The sequence below is a fragment of the Urocampus carinirostris genome, chromosome 19 (genome assembly GCF_059441175.1).
Source record: "Urocampus carinirostris isolate Australia breed hairy pipefish chromosome 19, RoL_Ucar_1.0, whole genome shotgun sequence".
NCBI lineage: Eukaryota > Metazoa > Chordata > Actinopteri > Syngnathiformes > Syngnathidae > Urocampus > Urocampus carinirostris.
This window is the reverse complement of record NC_142367.1, coordinates 1,512,543-1,531,968: the sequence shown is the minus strand read 5'-3', so window position 1 is coordinate 1,531,968 and position 19,426 is coordinate 1,512,543. Positions and strand designations below refer to the sequence as shown.

The following is a 19,426-nucleotide window of genomic DNA, read 5'->3' as shown; positions in this document are numbered from 1 at the left end:
GTGTCCCTTTAAAGTCCCAATGTGTAATATTTGACCACTAGATTCTGTTTATATTAAGCTCAGCGCTCTCTTGCTTCCTTTGTCAGCCCGTCAAACGAACTTCTGCCTCACAAGACGTGGGTTCTGACTCGGTCCTGTCCTCCTGTTGATATTTTTAGTCCGGTATTGTCCCCGTTTATTTTTGTTCTGTTTAATTTCGGGTTCCAGTTTTGTTTCCGTCTCTTTTTGTCCTGTTGTTATTCTCTCCATTTTTTTGTTCCCGTCTAGTTTCACCTGTTTATTTTCGATATACTGATTCGTTATCTATCTTGTCTGTCCCGCCCTGTCCGGTGTCGACCTCATCTGTCCGGTATCAACTCGGGCTATTGGAATCAATCTTGTCCGTCTCTGGCTTCCTGTCTTTCCACGCCAGACCGGCTGCCTAACGTGCATGACTCCCCATTTCTCGTAAAATAAAGGCTTGTGTGAGACGTCATGCGATTGGGTCCTGATCCTATTTCGGTTCTTGACGGATTTTTTTTTAAATAGTTCATGTATTTTCGCCTAAAATTCGAAACATTTTTTTGTACTCAATATTTTTTTTTTACCACGATCAGGCACTAAATATTTCACACTGCCCTTTTGATGCCCAGTGTGTAATATTTGACCAATAGATGTCAATGTATGGTCCAAAGTGAACAAAAAACAGCACCAGCAGTAAGATGCCATAAAAATGGTGACGACTTAAGTAGAGATTCCACCATGTAAAAGAAATACAAATATCTCAACCTTTGATTGTTTAAAAAAATAACATTGGTGGAATGGTTTATGAATTTTGGTACATTCGCCTAACATGCAAAAAGTCCCCGCTCTGAGACAGTGTCGAAACATTTGTTGGCCTGGCGAGGGATGGGCACCATTAGGCTGCACTTGCCCAAGACAGACCACAGGAAATGGTGCCCATGCGACACTAGTGGTTAAGGGATCCACCCACCCAACATGCAAATTATTATTATCATTATTTTTACTAAATTAAAGTTTTTTTGTACCACCAGGAGGCAATAAATATTACACACAGTCCCTTAACCAGCAGGGAGCGTAAGACTCACGCGTATGATAACACATGTCGTTTGCTAATTTAACCTGATATTGGCGTTGTAGTTTTACATTGCCATGAAATACAAGAAGAAGAAAGATACAGAATGAATGAACTACACCTCATGAATATTAATACAGTGTTTATCTGTGATTGGGTTTCGTAGTCTGTCTAAGCCAATTACAGAGGAAGACATATAATAAATATTAACAAGGAGCTTGAAGCGTTGTCCTCCAATGGATGTCAAGGCTTAAAACGCCGCGTTCTGTTTGCTAGGGAGGCGGACGTCGGTACTCTTCAGTGTGGATACCGGACCACAATATCGCCCTCAGCGGGAAACCTTAACGAATGGAAGCTTTTGTTTATTCTTATTTCATGATATAATATTCGACACACGAGTCAACGTAAAATGCAGCGTTGAAGGTAGGTTAGGCTCGTTGCTAGCAATCCATCCGCGGTCTCGTGCTGTCATTGTCATGGAAACAAGCTGCCGGTATCTGCTTTCATCCTCCCACACATTGACTTGTTTGTGACCGCATTTGAACGACTTTGAGAATATATTGTGTAGAATAAATGTTAACGTTTAAGTGACAACAAGGTGCTAAACTTGTTCTCCTTGATCACTATTCGCCCGTTTTAAAGGTTATCTTCGTTAGCATGTGGCTAATCCCGGTTCCGATGCAGTGTGAGGCCAGACGTTCAGCTCGCTATTGTTGTCTGTGGCATTGAGGCGAGTTACTTATTAGAATTGTGTCCATCTGCCACTGGGAAGCTTGACCTGCTTATTTTCAATGTCGCGATGACGGAGATTTTCAGCAGCCCTTTGTCTCCCTCTTTGAATTTTCAAAGCAATATTTGAATAAGTCATGAAGACTTAAGGCAATGTTAAAAGTCTGGCCCAGGGACTCGTTACGGCCCGTGAATACATTTTACTGGCCTCTGTCAAAAATTTTATTATAATCTGCCTCCCAGTAATAATTAGTGATATATATGTATAGAGTCCCTTAGAGTCTGACTCTTTCTGGGAGATTGATACAGAGGAGGGGATTCCGAGCCCCTTCGTTCAGCCTAACTAATGTGTTGGGAGTCATCAGGTAACCAAACCCACCAATTCTAACCCCTAATGGCGAGCGCCAAGCGGGTAGGCAATGAGTCCCAATGTTGCAAGTCTTATGACCCGGCCGAGGCTTGAACCAGCAACCTCCCAGTCTCGGGGCGGGCACCCTACCCCCAAGGCCACCGAACTGGTAATTATCAATTTACAAAATAAATTAGTATGAAATAAATAAAAAAAAAATCACCATTTTATTAGATAATGGCAGTAGCCTTTTGCCCAGCTTTCTGTGAGAATTTTAGCCCGCACCATTTCCGACGTGGCGACTATAAATAAAAAAAAAAGACGTTGACTGTGACTGTCGTTGCTTCCAGGACAAGTGGAAATTGAATTATTTTTCACGGAAATCCATGTTTTAAAGAATATAATATCAGGAGGCACTGCCGGACGAAACATGTTGACTACAAAATGCTAACTGGAAACGAACGCTGTAAAATGGTGAAGCAACTGGAAGCTGTCTTGATGGCTCAGCTGCACTTATTCACGAGACCCATGACAAGGCTACAAAGGCAAGCTATGAGGGGGGTGAATTTATTAAATACTTTTCTGAGAAAGCCAGGCTGAATAGTTGTCCCTCTCACATTTTCATCTTGGTCTGGAAAGGGACAGTGTGTAATATTTATAGATTTCAATGTTGATCTACAGTAATGTAAATGACTAACGATGATAAATGGGATCCACCTGTGTGTAACCAAGTCCCTGTATAAATGCACCTGCACTGTGATAGTCTCAGAGGTCTGTTTAAAGCGCAGAGAGCATCATGAAGAACGAGGAACACACCAGGCAGGTCCGAGATACTGTTGTGGAGAAGTTTAAAGATTCCCCAAGCTTTAAACATCCAAAGGAGCACTGTGCAAGCAATAATATTGAAATGAAAGGACTATCAGACCACTGCAAACCTACCAAGATCGGGCCGTCCCCCTTAATTTTCAGGTCATACAAGGAGAAAACTGATTAGAGATGCAGCCAAGAGGCCCATGATCACTCTGGATGAACTGCAGAGGTCTACAGCTGAGGTGGGAGAATCTGTCCGTAGGACAACAATCAGTCGTATACTGCACAAGGAGAAGGAAGCCATTTCTTAAAGATATCCATAAAAAGTGTCGTTTAAAGTTTGCCACAAGCCAGCTGGGAAACACACCAAACATGTGGAAGAAGGTGCTCTGTCAGATGAGACCAAAGTGATTCTTCACAATAAATTACAGTTTTATATCTTTATGTTTGAAGTCTAAAATGTGGCAAAAGGTCACAAAGTTTAAGCGGGCCAAACAGTTTCGCAAGCCACTGTATATAAATAAATAACAAAATAACGGAGAATTAGCATAACTATATGAATAAATTACATTTATTTCATATATTTAGGTATGACGTGATATTTTTATGTGTTCATTTATTTTTAAGGCATATTTTTGTAGGTATTATTTTAATTTCTTCATATGCCTTGATTGGTTCTCCATAATATTAAGCGTGAAAGAAAGAACTTTAACAGTGAATTTAAACTATTTATGCAAATCAATTTGAACCTCTAGCACATTTTTAAAACATCAAATACTTAACCACTAACAGAAAGTAATTCACAGATGCTTGTTTTCTTTATCCTCTGCAGAAAATGCTTACTATTTGTTAGTGTGGGGATAAATGCATTTTTTTATATTGGTTTATTTCATTATTACTGTATGCTTGTTTTACTTACATGGTATATTTATCCAGTGCTGCATTTCTCTCTAAAAACACAACTAATACTTTTTGAAGTGTGTGAATTAGTATGGAACAATTTTGTGCCCCTTTAAAAAGTTTTCAAAGGCATTTTCATAGACTTTAATCTTTTAACAATCATTGAAAATTCACCTAAAAACACAACCCATACATATTAAATGCTGTTCTTGAACCGTTTGGAGAATATGGACGGATTTAGGCCCAATCCCATTCCTCTCACTTGGCCCTGAGAAGCCTCCAGTGAGGTCCCTCCATAAGGAAGTGCCCTCGGTGAGTGGAGTGCAAGGTGAAGATGGTTTCCTAAGAAATTGGACGAGACTTGCAAGGTTCCACCCCTGTCCAGGAGATGGCGGTAATATTAATTGGCTGAAGACCTTAGTAACGTGTAGGCCTACGTCACATGTAAACAACTCGAGTCTCAACCTGTGCTGTGGCAGTTGGAGAGTTCGTGCAACGTTAAAAATGCCCGCTACAGCTGTGTTATTACCGATTGCCTGGAAGCTCATCACCTTTTCCGTGTCTTCAATCAACGGAGGGGAAATGTGCTATACTGAAGACCGCTTCGGCACTATGTAGCGCTGATTCATCTTTACAAGGTACGTACACTCATTAAAAAAAATGACCCGTTCGGTCAAATACAGTAAAGGTTAACATACAACGCACGTTCCCATAATACCCTATGTTTGTGTAGACATAAATGTCAACCCACTTAGTATCTTAATGCCATTTTATGACATATATGGGTCTTTAACGTGTGACATGATGAAAAGTAAACAAACACAAGAACAGTCCACCTAACCCTTAAGCTGACATAATATCATCACCAAACTTCCCTGTACGACCCAAACACCTTAGTTCATAAGGAATTTAATTCAAAAGAGTTGTCATTGGATATATAAAAGGTCATTTCAACATTTTTTTCATGGTGCTTACATCACAGTAAAAGTTTGTTATCTATTGTGTTCCAGAGTGGCCGTCCCATAAGCTTGGACAGGAATGTTCCCATCCTGTGCTTATGGTTCAATGTGGAGTTAGAACTCATTCAGGACTTAAGGTTGCGCAAGAAGGTCATGTGGGCCCTGCAGGAGCTGTTAAAGAGGGAACAGGACCATGGCTGGAGGTCCTGATCTACGTGTACTGGCTGGCCCACGGTCTGTCCTACCGTGTGGTGTCACGGGTCTTCAGGGTTCCCAGGCCCACCGTACACAGAATTGTCCACAGTTAATATGGAATCAATTGCCCATAAGACATGTTTCAGGCTCTGGAAGTCAGACCCACATTTGCATCATGTGCTTTTCTGCATTACTATTCAATAAACATCTTTATTTTGTTTTATTTCAAAATGATGTGAGATACTGTGTGTGAACTATGTAACCTTTGGACAGAAAACAACTACAAATCACTCCAGGTTAAATAATAGTTTACTCTCAGAAAAACAAACTCACATTGGGCCGAAATACATAATAGTAAATAAATAATGTGTCACAAATTGTAACAAAAATATACCAATACTTTCATAAAGCTGGAAAACACAAACTGGAACTTTATTGAGTTCTCAATAAAATAAAATATTTTCATTTTATAAAACAAAGGGAAACATTGCAGGGATGTCACTGTTCTGGAAATTTGTCCACGAGCTTCCCAAAAAGGATCGAGAACCGCTCAGTTTTGGCCTCAGTTTCCTTGTGCCTTTTCTTCACTCTGGCAGACTCCTCTTTTAAAGTCAAGGAGTGTATCGTGCTTCCTTTTTTTTCTGAGTGATTTGGGGTTTGGCGCCGGATTGGAAGATGCCGACGACGTGCCCGGTGGTGTGGATGGTGTGGTAGCTGTGATGTTGACCAGCTCTTCCACGGGACGTTGTACAGTGGCCTTTAGGTTGGGTGGAAAAAAACAAGAATTACTTAATGCTGGTGTATTGTACAAAAACAACTGTGTATAGGATGCTCAACAAGTTGATGTGAGACAGGAAATTGTAGGATGTGTTTTGGATAATTTGATCGGGAGAAGATACACAAAACTGACATGTTATTTTCATGGCTGTAAGAGCCTTCTATTGGCAAGCATCACATATGCTTCAGAATTGTCTCCACATTTGGACAACATTTTAAGAAGGTAATATGTGTTTACAGAGAAGGCAGAGGACTGTGTGATAGTAATTTGTTTCAACTGTATTTCCACGAGAAATCCGGAGACATTACTCACGATGCATGATGAAAATAATGCATTCTGATCTCACATGAAAGAATCATTGTAAATAAAACACAACATCCAAAATTGTGTGCAGTAAATAAGCGCATATATCCAGAACGTTATTGTGACCATGCTGCTTTAGAGTCTGGCCATGTAGATGTCAAAGCACGACTCGTTTAAAATAAAAACAGGGATAGGCTGAGCCGTGATTTTCTCCAGTTACCCAACTCTACGGTTTGTAGTGTGAGGATTTTTTTTGCGTCTCCCTCGGTAGATTTATGCACTTGTAACAGAGTTGAAATTTGATTGTTTTGAATGTTTTTTTGAATTCTCACAAAATCTGTGTTTTTGTTGTATTACTGTTAATATTCCGGTACCTCATTCAGTTGTTAAGTCATGGGCGTCTGCGACTGTTTTTTTCGTTTGGCACTTTATGGGCTTCAGCGCTTGCCGTAGCTTAAGTGATTTTTGTAAGCGTTGAAGATAATTGCAGTCGAGAACAGAGACCCCTGACTTTTGTATTGTTTTATTTACTGAATGCAGGCAATAAACCAGAGATTGTGAAACCTTGTGTCGTGCATGAACGAGGGTCGCTACACTGGTGCCGTGACTACGCAACTGGATCATTTCGATCAGCCTCTGAGCAGATCCCGGCGTTGCTGCATATTCTTCTTGTGTCCACTAGAGGGTACTGTTGTACTGCATTGGCGCTTTGATTTTGTTTTATGCATTTGTGCCACTGTGCATTTGCTATCAATACGTAAATTATTAGTTAATTTCTGGTTTTTATTTTTCCTGTTTTATTTTCTATTCTTTGTATTATCGAAAGTATAATGGCTGAAGGATATAGTAGTCAAAATGACGATTTTCAGGGCTTTTCTATTGGCAGGGGTGTCCATTTTAATGGTTTGAATGCAAACACACTTACTAGTGGGTATGGAAGTAAAGGTGTAGGTGGTCTCCAAGAACATGTTAGTGATGGGAGGGACAGGGGGCGTGGTATGAGCCCAAACTGGTCTCCAAGTGAACAGTTCTTGAGGGAGAGTGCACAGACTTCAACCCAAATGAGTGATAATATTGCCCTGCAACACCTGACTGACATGGTAGGCCGAATTGGAAAGCAGATAGGCAACTCAGTATTGGCTAGTCTGCTCTCTTCTGGTTTCATTGATCGCACACATGCACATGACACACCAATGACTGGAAAAGCAGCGACTGTTATGACTAAAGACGACCCTAGACCACATAACACAACGCAGGAAAACACTACACCGGTAATTGTCCATGTCAAGACTGAACGTGAAATTGTGACTTTCAGGGGAAATGGTTCTGACAAGTGTTCAATTCAAGAATGGATCACCATGACTAAAGCCCAGCTTCGGAAACAGTCCTATACAACAGCTGAGAAAGCAGATGAGATACTAAGCAGGCTTTTAGGGAGGGCAAGAGACGTTGTCAGAGTAGCTCTCAGGAGTGATGAGGCACTTGATGTGAGGCAAGACCCAGATATCATTTATGACATTCTAATACGATACTTTAGTCATTCCTCGTCAACTCTCCCGTTGCAAGATTTTTACACCACGCTACCCACGCCAAAGGAAAATCCAGTTGACTACTGGATCAGACTAAACAAAGCAGCAGACACTGCTGATGAGGGTTTGCGTCGCTTGGGCAGAAAAATGGAAAACCTTGGCGGGGAAGTGGCACAAATGTTTGCAAAGTACTGTCCTGATCCACAGCTATCAAACATTTTCAGATGCAAGCCTGTTAATGAGTGGACCTCTAAGGACGTTCAACTCAGGATAGATGAGTATCAAAGGGAATCAGGGGCGTCAACTAGGTCTTGCAGTGTCCCTCCACTGAAGAATTACCCGACTGCAGTGCTTGACAGTGAATCTCCTTGTTTTTCCTACTCTGGCTCTATAGAGACGGGTCTCCAGTCCATTTGTCCCACCCATGTTAACCCCGATCCATATACACATTTTTCTTGTGTTCGACAGCATGCCCAGCGCTCACAGCATGTCTCACCGCCTGTCCGTGTCCCATCACAGCATGTCCCACCACAGCATGTCTCACCACAGTATGTCCCACAGCCTGCTCAGAGAGATGACAGTGATGTCCTTGGCCGAATGATGAGCATGCTAGAGAGAGTTTTGTCTAGAGTGGAGCCACTGAATCCTGAGCGTATTCAGAGGCGCCTAAGTCCTTTCAACTCTCCTCCATGTAAGGTGTGTGGTGGCGCTGATCACTCCACTTTATATCATTGCAAATTGAATAATCTGTGTTTCAAGTGCCTAGCCCCTGGTCACTCTAAGCAGCATTGCCCCGACAAAGTTTCTCCACAAATCAGTTCAGTTTCGGGAAACTAGCTGACCTGTATTCAGAGGGAGGCCGTACAGGTCAAAATGAGTTCTCCCACCCATTTGATCTCAATTTCAATTCAGTTTTTAATTCTGACACGTTCACACAATCTCAGTTGCCTAATATTGTTTATCAAAACACACATACTGTAGGGGGCCGCAACAGTTTGTTTTATGTACCAGTTAGAGTGGGGAGCAGTATGACTTTGGGGGGGATGTTGGATAGTGGCTCCATGGCCTGTACCGTGAGTGAGACTGCTCTGCGTAAGATGCTCTCTGTTGGAGCAGTACGTACAGAAGACGAATTTTCCATCAACGTGACACTCATTGGTGTTGGGGGTCGACGAGTGTGCCCAAAGTCAGCTTTCAACATCGAAATGGAAATCAATAATTGTAAAATGATTGTGCCAACAATTTTTGTTGAGGGGCAACCTGATGACCTAATCATTGGAACTAATGTGATCAGAAACATATTGCATGAGTCAAAGAAGTTTGGTGCGTACTGGACAGCAATCTCTGCTCCATCATCCACTAATGCTGAAACTGAGCAATTTCTTTCATTGCTAGCTGGCTTGCATAGATGGAGTGGTGGTGAAATGCCCGAGAAGATAGGCACAGTGCTCTGCAATTCAGCCACATGCCTTGAGCCTGGCCGTGAGTACCTCTTGTGGGGGAAGCTGTCAAAAACTGCACGAGTATCTCCTGGGAGCGCAGCGATGACAGAACCTACGTCGGCACGATCTGCCCCCAAGGGTCTAATGGTCGCCAGAATCGTCACACCTCTGCGGGCAGATGGATGGGTTCCACTGAAAGTCATGAATGTCACAGAATATCCGCTGTTTTTGAGACGCAATGCAAAGCTGGCTGACTTGGTGCCTTGTGTTGCTTTGGAGGATCTAGACCTGGTCAGTGGCCATCAGAGTACTTCCGTTGTGCAATTGCCCCCTGTCTGCTCTGATGTAAGTAATGCTGAGGAGAAGCTACAGTCTATTGGCCTGGGTGAACTAGATGTTGGCTGTTGTGATGCATCGTCTGAGTGTAAAGACAAGTTGTCAGAGCTGATCATTCACTACCAAGACATCTTCTCGCGTAATCACCTTGACTGCGGAAAGGCGAAGGACTTTGTTCACAGAATCCATCTGGTTGACCAAAAGCCGTTCAGACTCCCTTTTAGACGTGTGCCACCGAGTCAGTATCAAAAATTACGCCAAGTTTTGAATGAAATGGAAGAGAAAGAGATCATTCGAAAGTCGACAAGTGAATATGCTTCACCTTTAGTTCTCATCTGGAAGAAGAATGGTGATATGCGTGTGTGCACTGACTTTAGGTGGTTGAACAAGAGGACTCTGAAAGACGCTCATCCTCTGCCACATCAGGCTGATTGCTTAGCAGCACTTGGTGGCAACTCCTTCTTCAGTACAATGGACTTGACGTCTGGGTTTTACAACATGCCTTTACACGAAGATGATAGGAAGTACTCAGCGTTCACTACGCCTATGGGGCTTTATGAGTACAACAGGTTGCCACAGGGGCTCTGTAATAGCCCAGGGAGTTTCATGAGGATGATGACATCCATTTTCGGGGGCCAAAACTATTTAAGTCTGCTATGCTACTTGGACGACATTTTAGTTTTTGCCCCTGATGAAAGTTCTGCACTCAGACGTCTTGAAATGGTGTTCAGCAGACTCCGTGCCCACAATCTGAAACTGGCCCCCAGGAAATGTCACTTTTTAAGGAAATCTGTAAAATTCTTGGGGCACATTATTGATGAACATGGAGTGTCAACCGATCCAGAAAAAGTTGAAAGTCTAAGCAAAATGACTGTGGCGGACTTGATGGAGTCGGATGGAGCGACACCTTCTGAGAAACGTGTACGGTCTTTCTTGGGCATGTTAAATTTTTATCAACACTTCATTCCAGGGTATTCAACACTCGCAAAGCCCTTGTTTTATCTGCTGGCTGGCCAGAAACAGAAGAAAGGCAGAAAGCCCAAATGCACTGTAGTGGGCCGCAAACTGAAATCAGGTGACTGGACTGCTGACCACGACCAGGCATTTACAGACCTCAAAAAGGCCCTTATCCATTCTGTGGTTTTGGCTCATCCAGACTTTAGTCGTCCATTTTTGCTGTCGACTGACGCCTCACTGGATGGCCTTGGAGCCGTTTTGTCCCAGGTACGTGAAGGTGACACAGTGGCTAGGCCAATTGCGTTCGCTAGCAAGTCTTTGACCCGGTCACAGAAGAACTACCCAGCTCACCGTTTGGAATTTCTTGCACTGAAGTGGGCTGTGTGTGAGAAGTTTAGCCATTGGTTGAAAGGCCATGAGTTTACCGTCTGGACTGACAATAATCCACTTACACACATTATGACTAAACCCAAATTGGACTGTTGTGAGCAAAGATGGGTGTCAAAGCTGGCCAGTTACAATTTTGAAATCAAATATGTGCCTGGTCCCAAAAACACGGTTGCTGACGCTCTCAGCCGTGTCCCTTTTTGTCAGAATGTTGGCCACAGACTAGTCAGTGAACCTCTTCATGATCTCACTGCGGAAGCTGCGGTTTTGTCTGATACAGCCGTCCAACAGACTTTCAGAGACTCTACCGATCAGCCTGTCATGGCAGAGAAGCTGTCCCATTCTTTAGCTACAAATGTCCAGTCATTACTCGTGTCGGCCCAGACTGTATCCAATCAAGAAGTTGCTGCTGTTGTCCAGTCACACACTGAATGGGCCTCCGGTGCGAGAACTCGTGCAGCTCAACTGATAAGCCACATGCCCCACCTTATCCCAGATACACTACCCAGTCTGCCTGCTTTCTCCATGGATGACCTGCGGGAGGCTCAGTCCAGGGACAGAGTTTTGTCTCGTCTTCGGTTTTATGTGGAACGGTCTCGAAGACCGTCTAGACGTGAAAGGGCACACGAGACAAGTCAAGTTCTGGGCCTCCTGAAGCACTGGGAGAAGTTTGTTCTGAGTGATGATGTTTTGTACAGAGTATCCCGTAAACAGATTTCAAATGCAAAACGCCATCAGTTAGTGGTCCCTGATTGCCTGAAGGCCGAAGTTTTAAAAGGGGTGCATGACAGTGCGGGCCATCAAGGCCAGTCAAGAACCCTGAGCATCGCCAGACAGAGATTCTTTTGGTTGCATATGGACAGAGATGTGAGGATGCATGTTCGTCAATGTCAGCGTTGCATAGTCAGCAAAGTCACTGAGCCTGCAGGGAGGGCCCCTCTGGAAAGCATTGCCACTTCCCGCCCATTGCAACTTGTTTGTATTGATTTCTGGTCCGCTGAAGATTCACACAACAAATCTGTTGACGTACTAGTCATAACAGACCATTTCACCAGATTGGCACAAGCTTTTCCATGTAGAGACCAGTCAGCCAGGCAAGTAGCTAAAGTTCTATGGGAAAAGTATTTTTGTGTTTATGGCTTTCCGGAGAGGATCCACAGTGATCAAGGCCCAAGCTTTGAGAGCAATTTGGTCGCAGAACTTTTACAATTATCTGGGGTGCGTAAGTCACATACTACCCCGTACCATCCGATGGGAAATGGAAGTGTTGAGCGTTTTAATCGTACTTTGGGCAATATGATCAGAGCTCTGCCCCCTGAATCAAAGCAGGACTGGCCAAGACGTTTACAAACACTCACATTCATGTACAATTGCACTGCTCATGAAACTACTGGATATGCACCATTTTACTTGATGTTTGGGAGAGTTCCTCGCCTCCCAGTTGACACTCTGTTTGGGAACATTTTGTCTGACCCTGACTCTACCACCTACGGCAGATATGTTGCAAAACTGTCTGAAGACCTGAAGGAGGCTATGTCAATTGCTCAGGAACATGCAAAAAAGGAACAGGGCAGACAGACTCGACTCTATAACAGGGCAGCAAAAGGGCCGTCAATTGAAGTTGGAGATAGAGTCCTTGTGGCGGACAAAAATGAGAGGGGCAAGCGAAAATTGGCTGATAGGTGGGAGTCTATCATCTACACTGTTATTGAGATGAACCCTCAAACACACACATTCAGAATTCAAGACACCATCACAGGGAATGAGAAGGTTGTTCACCGTAACCTGCTGATGTTGGTTAACTTTCTCCCAGTTCAAGACCAGCCCTCTCCCCAGTCTGATTTGTCTTTGTCCTCTGCACAATCATCTGCCTCTGTTTGTTCTTCAATGACCAGTCCCACTGTCTCCGAAGAGTCTCATGCTCGAGTGCCTGCTCAGCTAAACCGGTCTGGATGTGCGGCAGATGATGCGCAGAGTCTTGTAAGCATCTCAGGCCTTGACAACTACACAGATCTCACACCTGCATCTGGGGAGAGAACCAGAGAGTGGGTGCATGGGCTGAACTCTGAAAGTTCTGATCACTCTGGTCATTCCTTGACCACTCATACTCACGACACTGCTGTTAGGGATGACAATTCGACTCTTAGTGAGCATGATCATGTTCAATCTGTAGTGGCTGCTGTCTCTGGAGGTAACGTTAGCCACACTGATCAACCAGAGTCTGCACCACACCGCACTACACGCCTGGGTCGTGTTATACGACCAGTCAACAGGCTTCTTCACACTATGGCTAGACAAGATGTCACCAGACACCTACAGTGTAATGTTTAGACTATGCGTAACACAGTAGTTCGAGCTCTTGGGGCATGACATTTTTTCCCTTTAAAATTCTTCTGAAATAACTTGGTTTTGGAGAGAATGTTTTGTGCTCATTTATGTCTTGTATATGTCTTGGGTGAATGTGGAATGTGTAAGGCATTCTATAGCCGGTGGCTGGTTCAGAGAATTTTCTCTGGCCACTGCATCCTTAAAGGATACTTCTCAAGTCGGTCCTAATATGTGTGACCCAATGACTACTGTTATATATTGATTTTGATTTTATAACCAAGTGTGAGATTTTGTCCAGAATTCGGTGGGGGTGGGTGTAACAGAGTTGAAATTTGATTGTTTTGAATGTTTTTTTGAATTCTCACAAAATCTGTGTTTTTGTTGTATTACTGTTAATATTCCGGTACCTCATTCAGTTGTTAAGTCATGGGCGTCTGCGACTGTTTTTTTCGTTTGGCACTTTATGGGCTTCAGCGCTTGCCGTAGCTTAAGTGATTTTTGTAAGCGTTGAAGATAATTGCAGTCGAGAACAGAGACCCCTGACTTTTGTATTGTTTTATTTACTGAATGCAGGCAATAAACCAGAGATTGTGAAACCTTGTGTCGTGCATGAACGAGGGTCGCTACACACTGTATAAAGTAGCGATTTTGCAATGTTCATGTTTAAACGCGGAAATACGATTTTCTATTGCATTTACGTCTAACTAAGATATCTCAATATATTTCGTTGCAAATACATGCATAGTTGTGGAAAACTACTTACATTTGTGCGGTTCATTTCCAGCCATGTTTGTTGATATTGAGAATTCGCATAGCCTTCTGGGCACCCAAGTGAGGTACCGACCTCCCTCGGTCTGAAGTGGTTATGACATGGTTTGAGGGCACTTCTCCCTCGGTCTTGAGAGTATCGGAACACACCCCATTTTCACGTGAACGTGCAAAACAGAGTGATAGAATAGAATAGAAGAATAGAATATACATTTATTGTCATTGTTACAAAATGGGTTAACATATTGTGACAACGAAATTGGGCATGACACTCCAGTTTTACACATTCACAGTGAGGTATGAGCCAAGAAGATAAAGGAACAGAGAATATAAGGTTATAAAACAAGGGGGATAAGGCTATAGTTATAATTTACATGGTATTTACACAAGAAATGTCGGCATGTGGGATGTTACATACAGTGTTATCGTGATACCGTTGGTATCGTAAGGGTTGTGCAATATTGCATTTGGTAAAAAGTCATCATAGTGCAAAAAAATTGTCAGCATATGCATTTGTTTGTACATGATTCAATTGAATCGTTTCTTGTACATGATTCAATTGTTTGTTTGTTTGTACATGATTCAAATTGAATAGTTTCTCTGGCGCCGTCACGAATGGCAGCCACTCCAGCAGCTCCCGTGTTATTTTCGATTGTTCTCAGCTCAGGGATGCTGCTGGAAAAGTGAATTTCCCTTCGGGGATGAATAAAGTATCTATCTATCTATCTATCTATTGGTGCAAACATAGACATCATAGTGCAGAAAAAAGAAATGGTCAGACATTGTGCAAGGTGAGCAGTAAACGTAGTGCAGTCGACATGTGCAAGAACATAGACATGAGTACCATTATATTCGTATGAGGTAGTGTTGGCATGAGTTTTCAGTTTTTTTGTGCGATGTCCGTTTTGAGCAGTGAACAAACATAGAGTCAGCATGTACTTGAGTCCCATTTTACATTCGTGTGAGGTCGTTTTTGCAAGAGTTTTCAGTTTTTTTGTGCGGTGTCTGTTTAGGGTGGTAATGGCTGTGGGGAATAAACTGTCTCTGAGTCTGTTTGTTTTTGCTTTGTGTGACCTGTAGCGCTTGCCGGAAGGCAGCAGGTCGAAGAGGTGGTGGCCGGGGTGAGAAAAGTCCTTGATGATGTTTTCTGCTCTGCTGAGGTAGCGAGAGCAGGCAATGTCCTCCAGACTGGGCAGAGAGCAACCGACGATTTTCTGGGCTGTTTTGATGATCCTCTGGAGCTTTTTCCTGTCTGCTGCTGTGCACCCAGCATACCACACCGTAATGCAGTATGTTAGAATGCTCTCCACTGTGGCTTTGTAAAAGGACACCTGCAGCTGCTGTTTTAGATTATTTTTCCTGAGCAATCTCAGGAAGTGCAGTTGCTGCTGGGCCTTCCCTACCACCGCTCTGGTGTTTGCAGACCAGGAGAGGTCGTCGGAGATGTGCACACCCAGAAATTTTAAAGAGTGGCAGAAAGCGAGTGAAAGTGCGAAGAATGGGACTCAGCCTTAGTTTCTTTTGATTGGTAACACTCTCAAGTTTTGTCCCAAAATTAAAATAAGCACTTCGAGTGCTACTAGCATCGAGTGATCTGAATTGTAACACACAGAAATAGGTATTTATTTTCACCTGAATTAATTTTTGCTATCACATGCCGGCAGAAAAATGTAGCATGGGCATCTTAGCTGGGACAATTTACACATTTTTCCAAGGTTAAGTCAAGGCATTTTCAAAAATGGCCATTCGTAGAAAACGAATGCACAGCTCTAAAACCTTTGCAACCGTGTATTAGACTTTTGCCAATGTTTAGATATTAAAGAGTTGTAAATGTTTGACTTCTCTCTCCAGAAGTCAATTACTAATCACATGTAAAAATGGATCCTGAGTTGCATCACACATGTTTATTTTTGGCACTGATTTGAATACACATCGTATTTATGAATATACTTATGTTGAGGATTTCATTGGCTAACCCATGGTCAATCATCATTTAAATCGGTCACTAGTGGCTGAAGATTTTTGGAGCCAAAGTAGGTAATGTCCTTTTTTTTTTAATTACAGGCCCTCACATGCTATTGCAGGCTGAGGGATGTGAAAAAAGTTTGCAATTGGTCGAGAGTGGTGTCAGTTAGAAGGTCAGAGCCTAACAGCCATTTTGGAAATAATTTTAGAAGTTTGTTTACTCGTAAAAAGGAATTAATGGACAAAACAAACAAAGGATTGCCAAACAATGCAGAAATGCATTCAGGTGGATTTTATTATTTTTTTTAATTTTTAATTTTTATTTTTTTATCTGTCAGCATTATCGTGTGTTTTGGAGTAAATATGTTACACTGTTGGATTCACTAGACTGTCATGAATATAACAAGACCATTATTGCCGTGGAATGGTTCAACCAGCTGACTACACTATTAGTTATACCGCCTTTTTTGGTTTTGGTTATCTTGTTTTAGACCGATTGTGATGTTTTTGTGATGAGTATATTTTGAAATGGTCATCTTATTTTGAATACCAATAGGTTGAGCTTTCCAATGATGTGGCATGACAAATTTCAGTGACTGGTGACATCATGAAAACATGTCGTTGTTTCTATACAGTCTTACTGCTCTCCGTTAAGGAGTTAATTAAAAAAAACAGCAAGGGCTCCATAGTAGCAAATATTATTTTTCTGTGTAAAACAGATATTGTGTTTTATCTGAAGCAAAACTGCAATATAATAATAATAATAATTTCCTTTGTATTGTCATTCTTTGTAACGATGTACACAGAACGAAATGTCGATACACCATCATCTAGGCTATTATTAGTTCTCATTATTTTCAACCTTGTGGCAACAAACCTCCACCTTAGCCGGATTTTTATTCCTCGGCTGCTTTGGATTCTCAAACTCACTCCATCATGGGGAGTTTTTTTGGCCAATGACCACATAACAAAAAAACAACCCAAAACAAGCCCACTCGCCTCCTCATTATTGTATGGGCTGGTACTTCTGAAACATGCTAGACGGTGGGCTGCAACCATTCATGAACAAGAAATTGAGGAAAACAATGGACAGTGGAACTCAATTTTTTTGTAGTGTTAGATTTGACTGCATCCATTAAAACAGAGGTTGGGAATCGTTTTGGCCCAATGAGCCGTGGTAGCCAAATATTATTATTAGTTTTTTTGAGGGAAAGAGCCATACCATATATTTTGAGACTAAATTCAACAAATTACCAAACCTGCTCTCCGGACAAAAAGCAAATTCTTCAGCGCTTTGTATTTCACTCTGTGATGTTAGCTGTGTTGGGCATGTTACTTTCAAAAAGTAATTAGTTGTAGTTACTCACTCCTTCTTACAAAAATTAATTAAATTGGGACCTAAAATTTCTCTACAGAAAAAGTAACTAGTTACCAGACATATTATCTATTTACAGTACTCTAAAAAAATATTTAGTCAAAAATGCAACATTTTTTAGGGAGTACTCGAGTCAGTTAAATAGGGAAGAACAGACAGGTAGTTGTGTTTTAGAACCTTGTAACATTTATTGCACCGCCCCAGTAACCGATTTATCCCACACTTGAAGTGCAATAAAAAAAGCAGAAAACAATGAAATAATATAACAATCATCTATTAACAATACAAAGTGAGTTTAATAAATTAAATCTAACTCTCACAACCTGAGACAACTTGTCAAGTAGACTTTCGCAACATTTTCTTCTCAACAAAAGGCAATATTGAAACAATATGAAGTGAGTCTCACTCTGTAGCATAAATCCGTCTCAAGTCAGTCAACTGGTCAAGTAGACGTGTGCTACTGTACTTCAAATATTTTTTTCGCAACAAAAGTAAACAGTTCAACAATTACATAGACAACAAACTGCAGTGTAAATCAAACAACCTGAGACAAATGAAACATTCTGTACTTCTTCTTTCATGTATTCAGCCAACCAGACTATCCTACCCATTGTCAAACCAGTGTTTGTATCTGAGGAGCACAACATTTTCGAAAATGGCATTTAATAGTTTGTTACTCAACATAAAAGACACCCGGACCAAGGGCTAACATCAATTATGCTTTTGCCGTTGGGCAGTTTAGCATAGCGGCCCCCAAAAATTTGCGCTTCTGGGTCGGATGCTTGACTGACAATACATGCACTGCTACCTTTATACACTGACAAAATAACTTGCCCCATCCCATGGACAACAAAATGAATAACTGTTGATGATACACATACATTTTGGTTCCTACAAGTGCTATTCTCGCATATACAGGGATGACAGAGTAGACTCACTACGGCTGGTTGTTAATTTAATTTATTAAAAGTACCGCACTGCTTTTGATAGTCTTGTACGGTAAGAGCATTATAACGGCGGAAAAAAACGATTAGTTAGTTTTCCCTGTTACTGAAAAAAAACCTGCGTTATTCCCAACACTGGATGTAAGATGATTTGATAACATTTTTGAAATGATAATAATGCCAGAGCCTGTGTCACATATCAACGAATATAACTTTACACTTGTCTCTCTCCTACAGTTATTTAAGATTGTTAAAACTCATTTTGTCCTTCGTTGGTGGTTTCCAAACAAGGTGCAAGCAGAGTTCTTTTGTAAAAATGTCACAAACTGCAATCGAAAAGTTTAGGATGTGTTTTCCCTCAGCACAGTGACTGGGTGTGAGAGAGAGAGATGGGATTGGTGCGATGTGTTCGGAGATCCAGCCAACTTGACTCTCACCCAATCAAAGTGTTTAATGAGCTTACATATAAATGATTATTCAGCAAGGAACAGCCATAATGGGTTCTGTTGGTATAACACCCTGAACCATCGTTGACACTGTGCCCTATATATACTGGACCGAATAGCTTTTATTATCATGGTTGTTCAACCATGCTCACACCAAACTACTTTGAGCTTATCAAAATTGGAAAGCTACAGAGGACATTTGCCATATGGCATATGAGCCATATAGGTTCCCTAGCCTTGCATTAAAGCAGTTTTTTTTTTTGCTGTCGATATCCAGGTGTCCCATTCGGTCTGAACTGGAGGAGACAAATAGTCCTTCGGAGGCCACCATGGAGTTGTCGGATGGCTTACTTCTGCAGGTCAACAACGGCGAGCAATGGTGCAACAGGTGGAAGCGACCCAATGATGACTCTGTAAGACTCAAAAATGTTTAAACTGAGCATGTTTGAAATTTTGTCAATAATCCAATGGAATTGAATGGACATGCTGTTCTGCATTGGCTCTACTTTTTTAAAGAAATAAATCATTCAAAAAAGTTTGGTTTTATAAAACTCAAATTATTGTAAAACCCATTATGATTTTTGTTTTAGATCAATTGGAGCTGCATATTGGCTGTCTTGAACTAAAGCTCGCAGATAGTCAAAAAGTTATATCTGAATTTTATCAGCCAGTCAGACTCACCTTTGTTTTAATTGTGTTGCTACAATGAATCTGAGGTTGCACTCCAGTTGGCAAAGTATAAAATAGAAAAAAAAGATAATTGAAAGAAAAATTAAAAGCATTCACTTCTAATGTAAAATATTTACTGTATATCTAAAATAAAAACCACACAACAGGGATATTGCACTTTA

General features: G+C 41.7%; 1 protein-coding gene across 2 annotated transcripts in view; it reads left to right on the top strand.

Annotated features, from left to right (window-relative positions):
* Positions 1 to 1,281: 1,281 nt before the first annotated feature.
* gpam (glycerol-3-phosphate acyltransferase, mitochondrial) overlaps positions 1,282 to 19,426 on the top strand; it is a 58,132-nt gene continuing 39,987 nt past the window's right edge. For both annotated transcript variants that reach the window (XM_088323170.1, XM_088323169.1), the window contains exons 1-2: positions 1,282 to 1,498; positions 18,853 to 18,988. In XM_088323170.1, the coding sequence (XP_088179296.1) occupies positions 18,905 to 18,988 (84 nt within the window). In that variant the 5' untranslated portion in view covers positions 1,282 to 1,498; positions 18,853 to 18,904. The remainder of the gene's footprint in view (positions 1,499 to 18,852; positions 18,989 to 19,426) is intronic.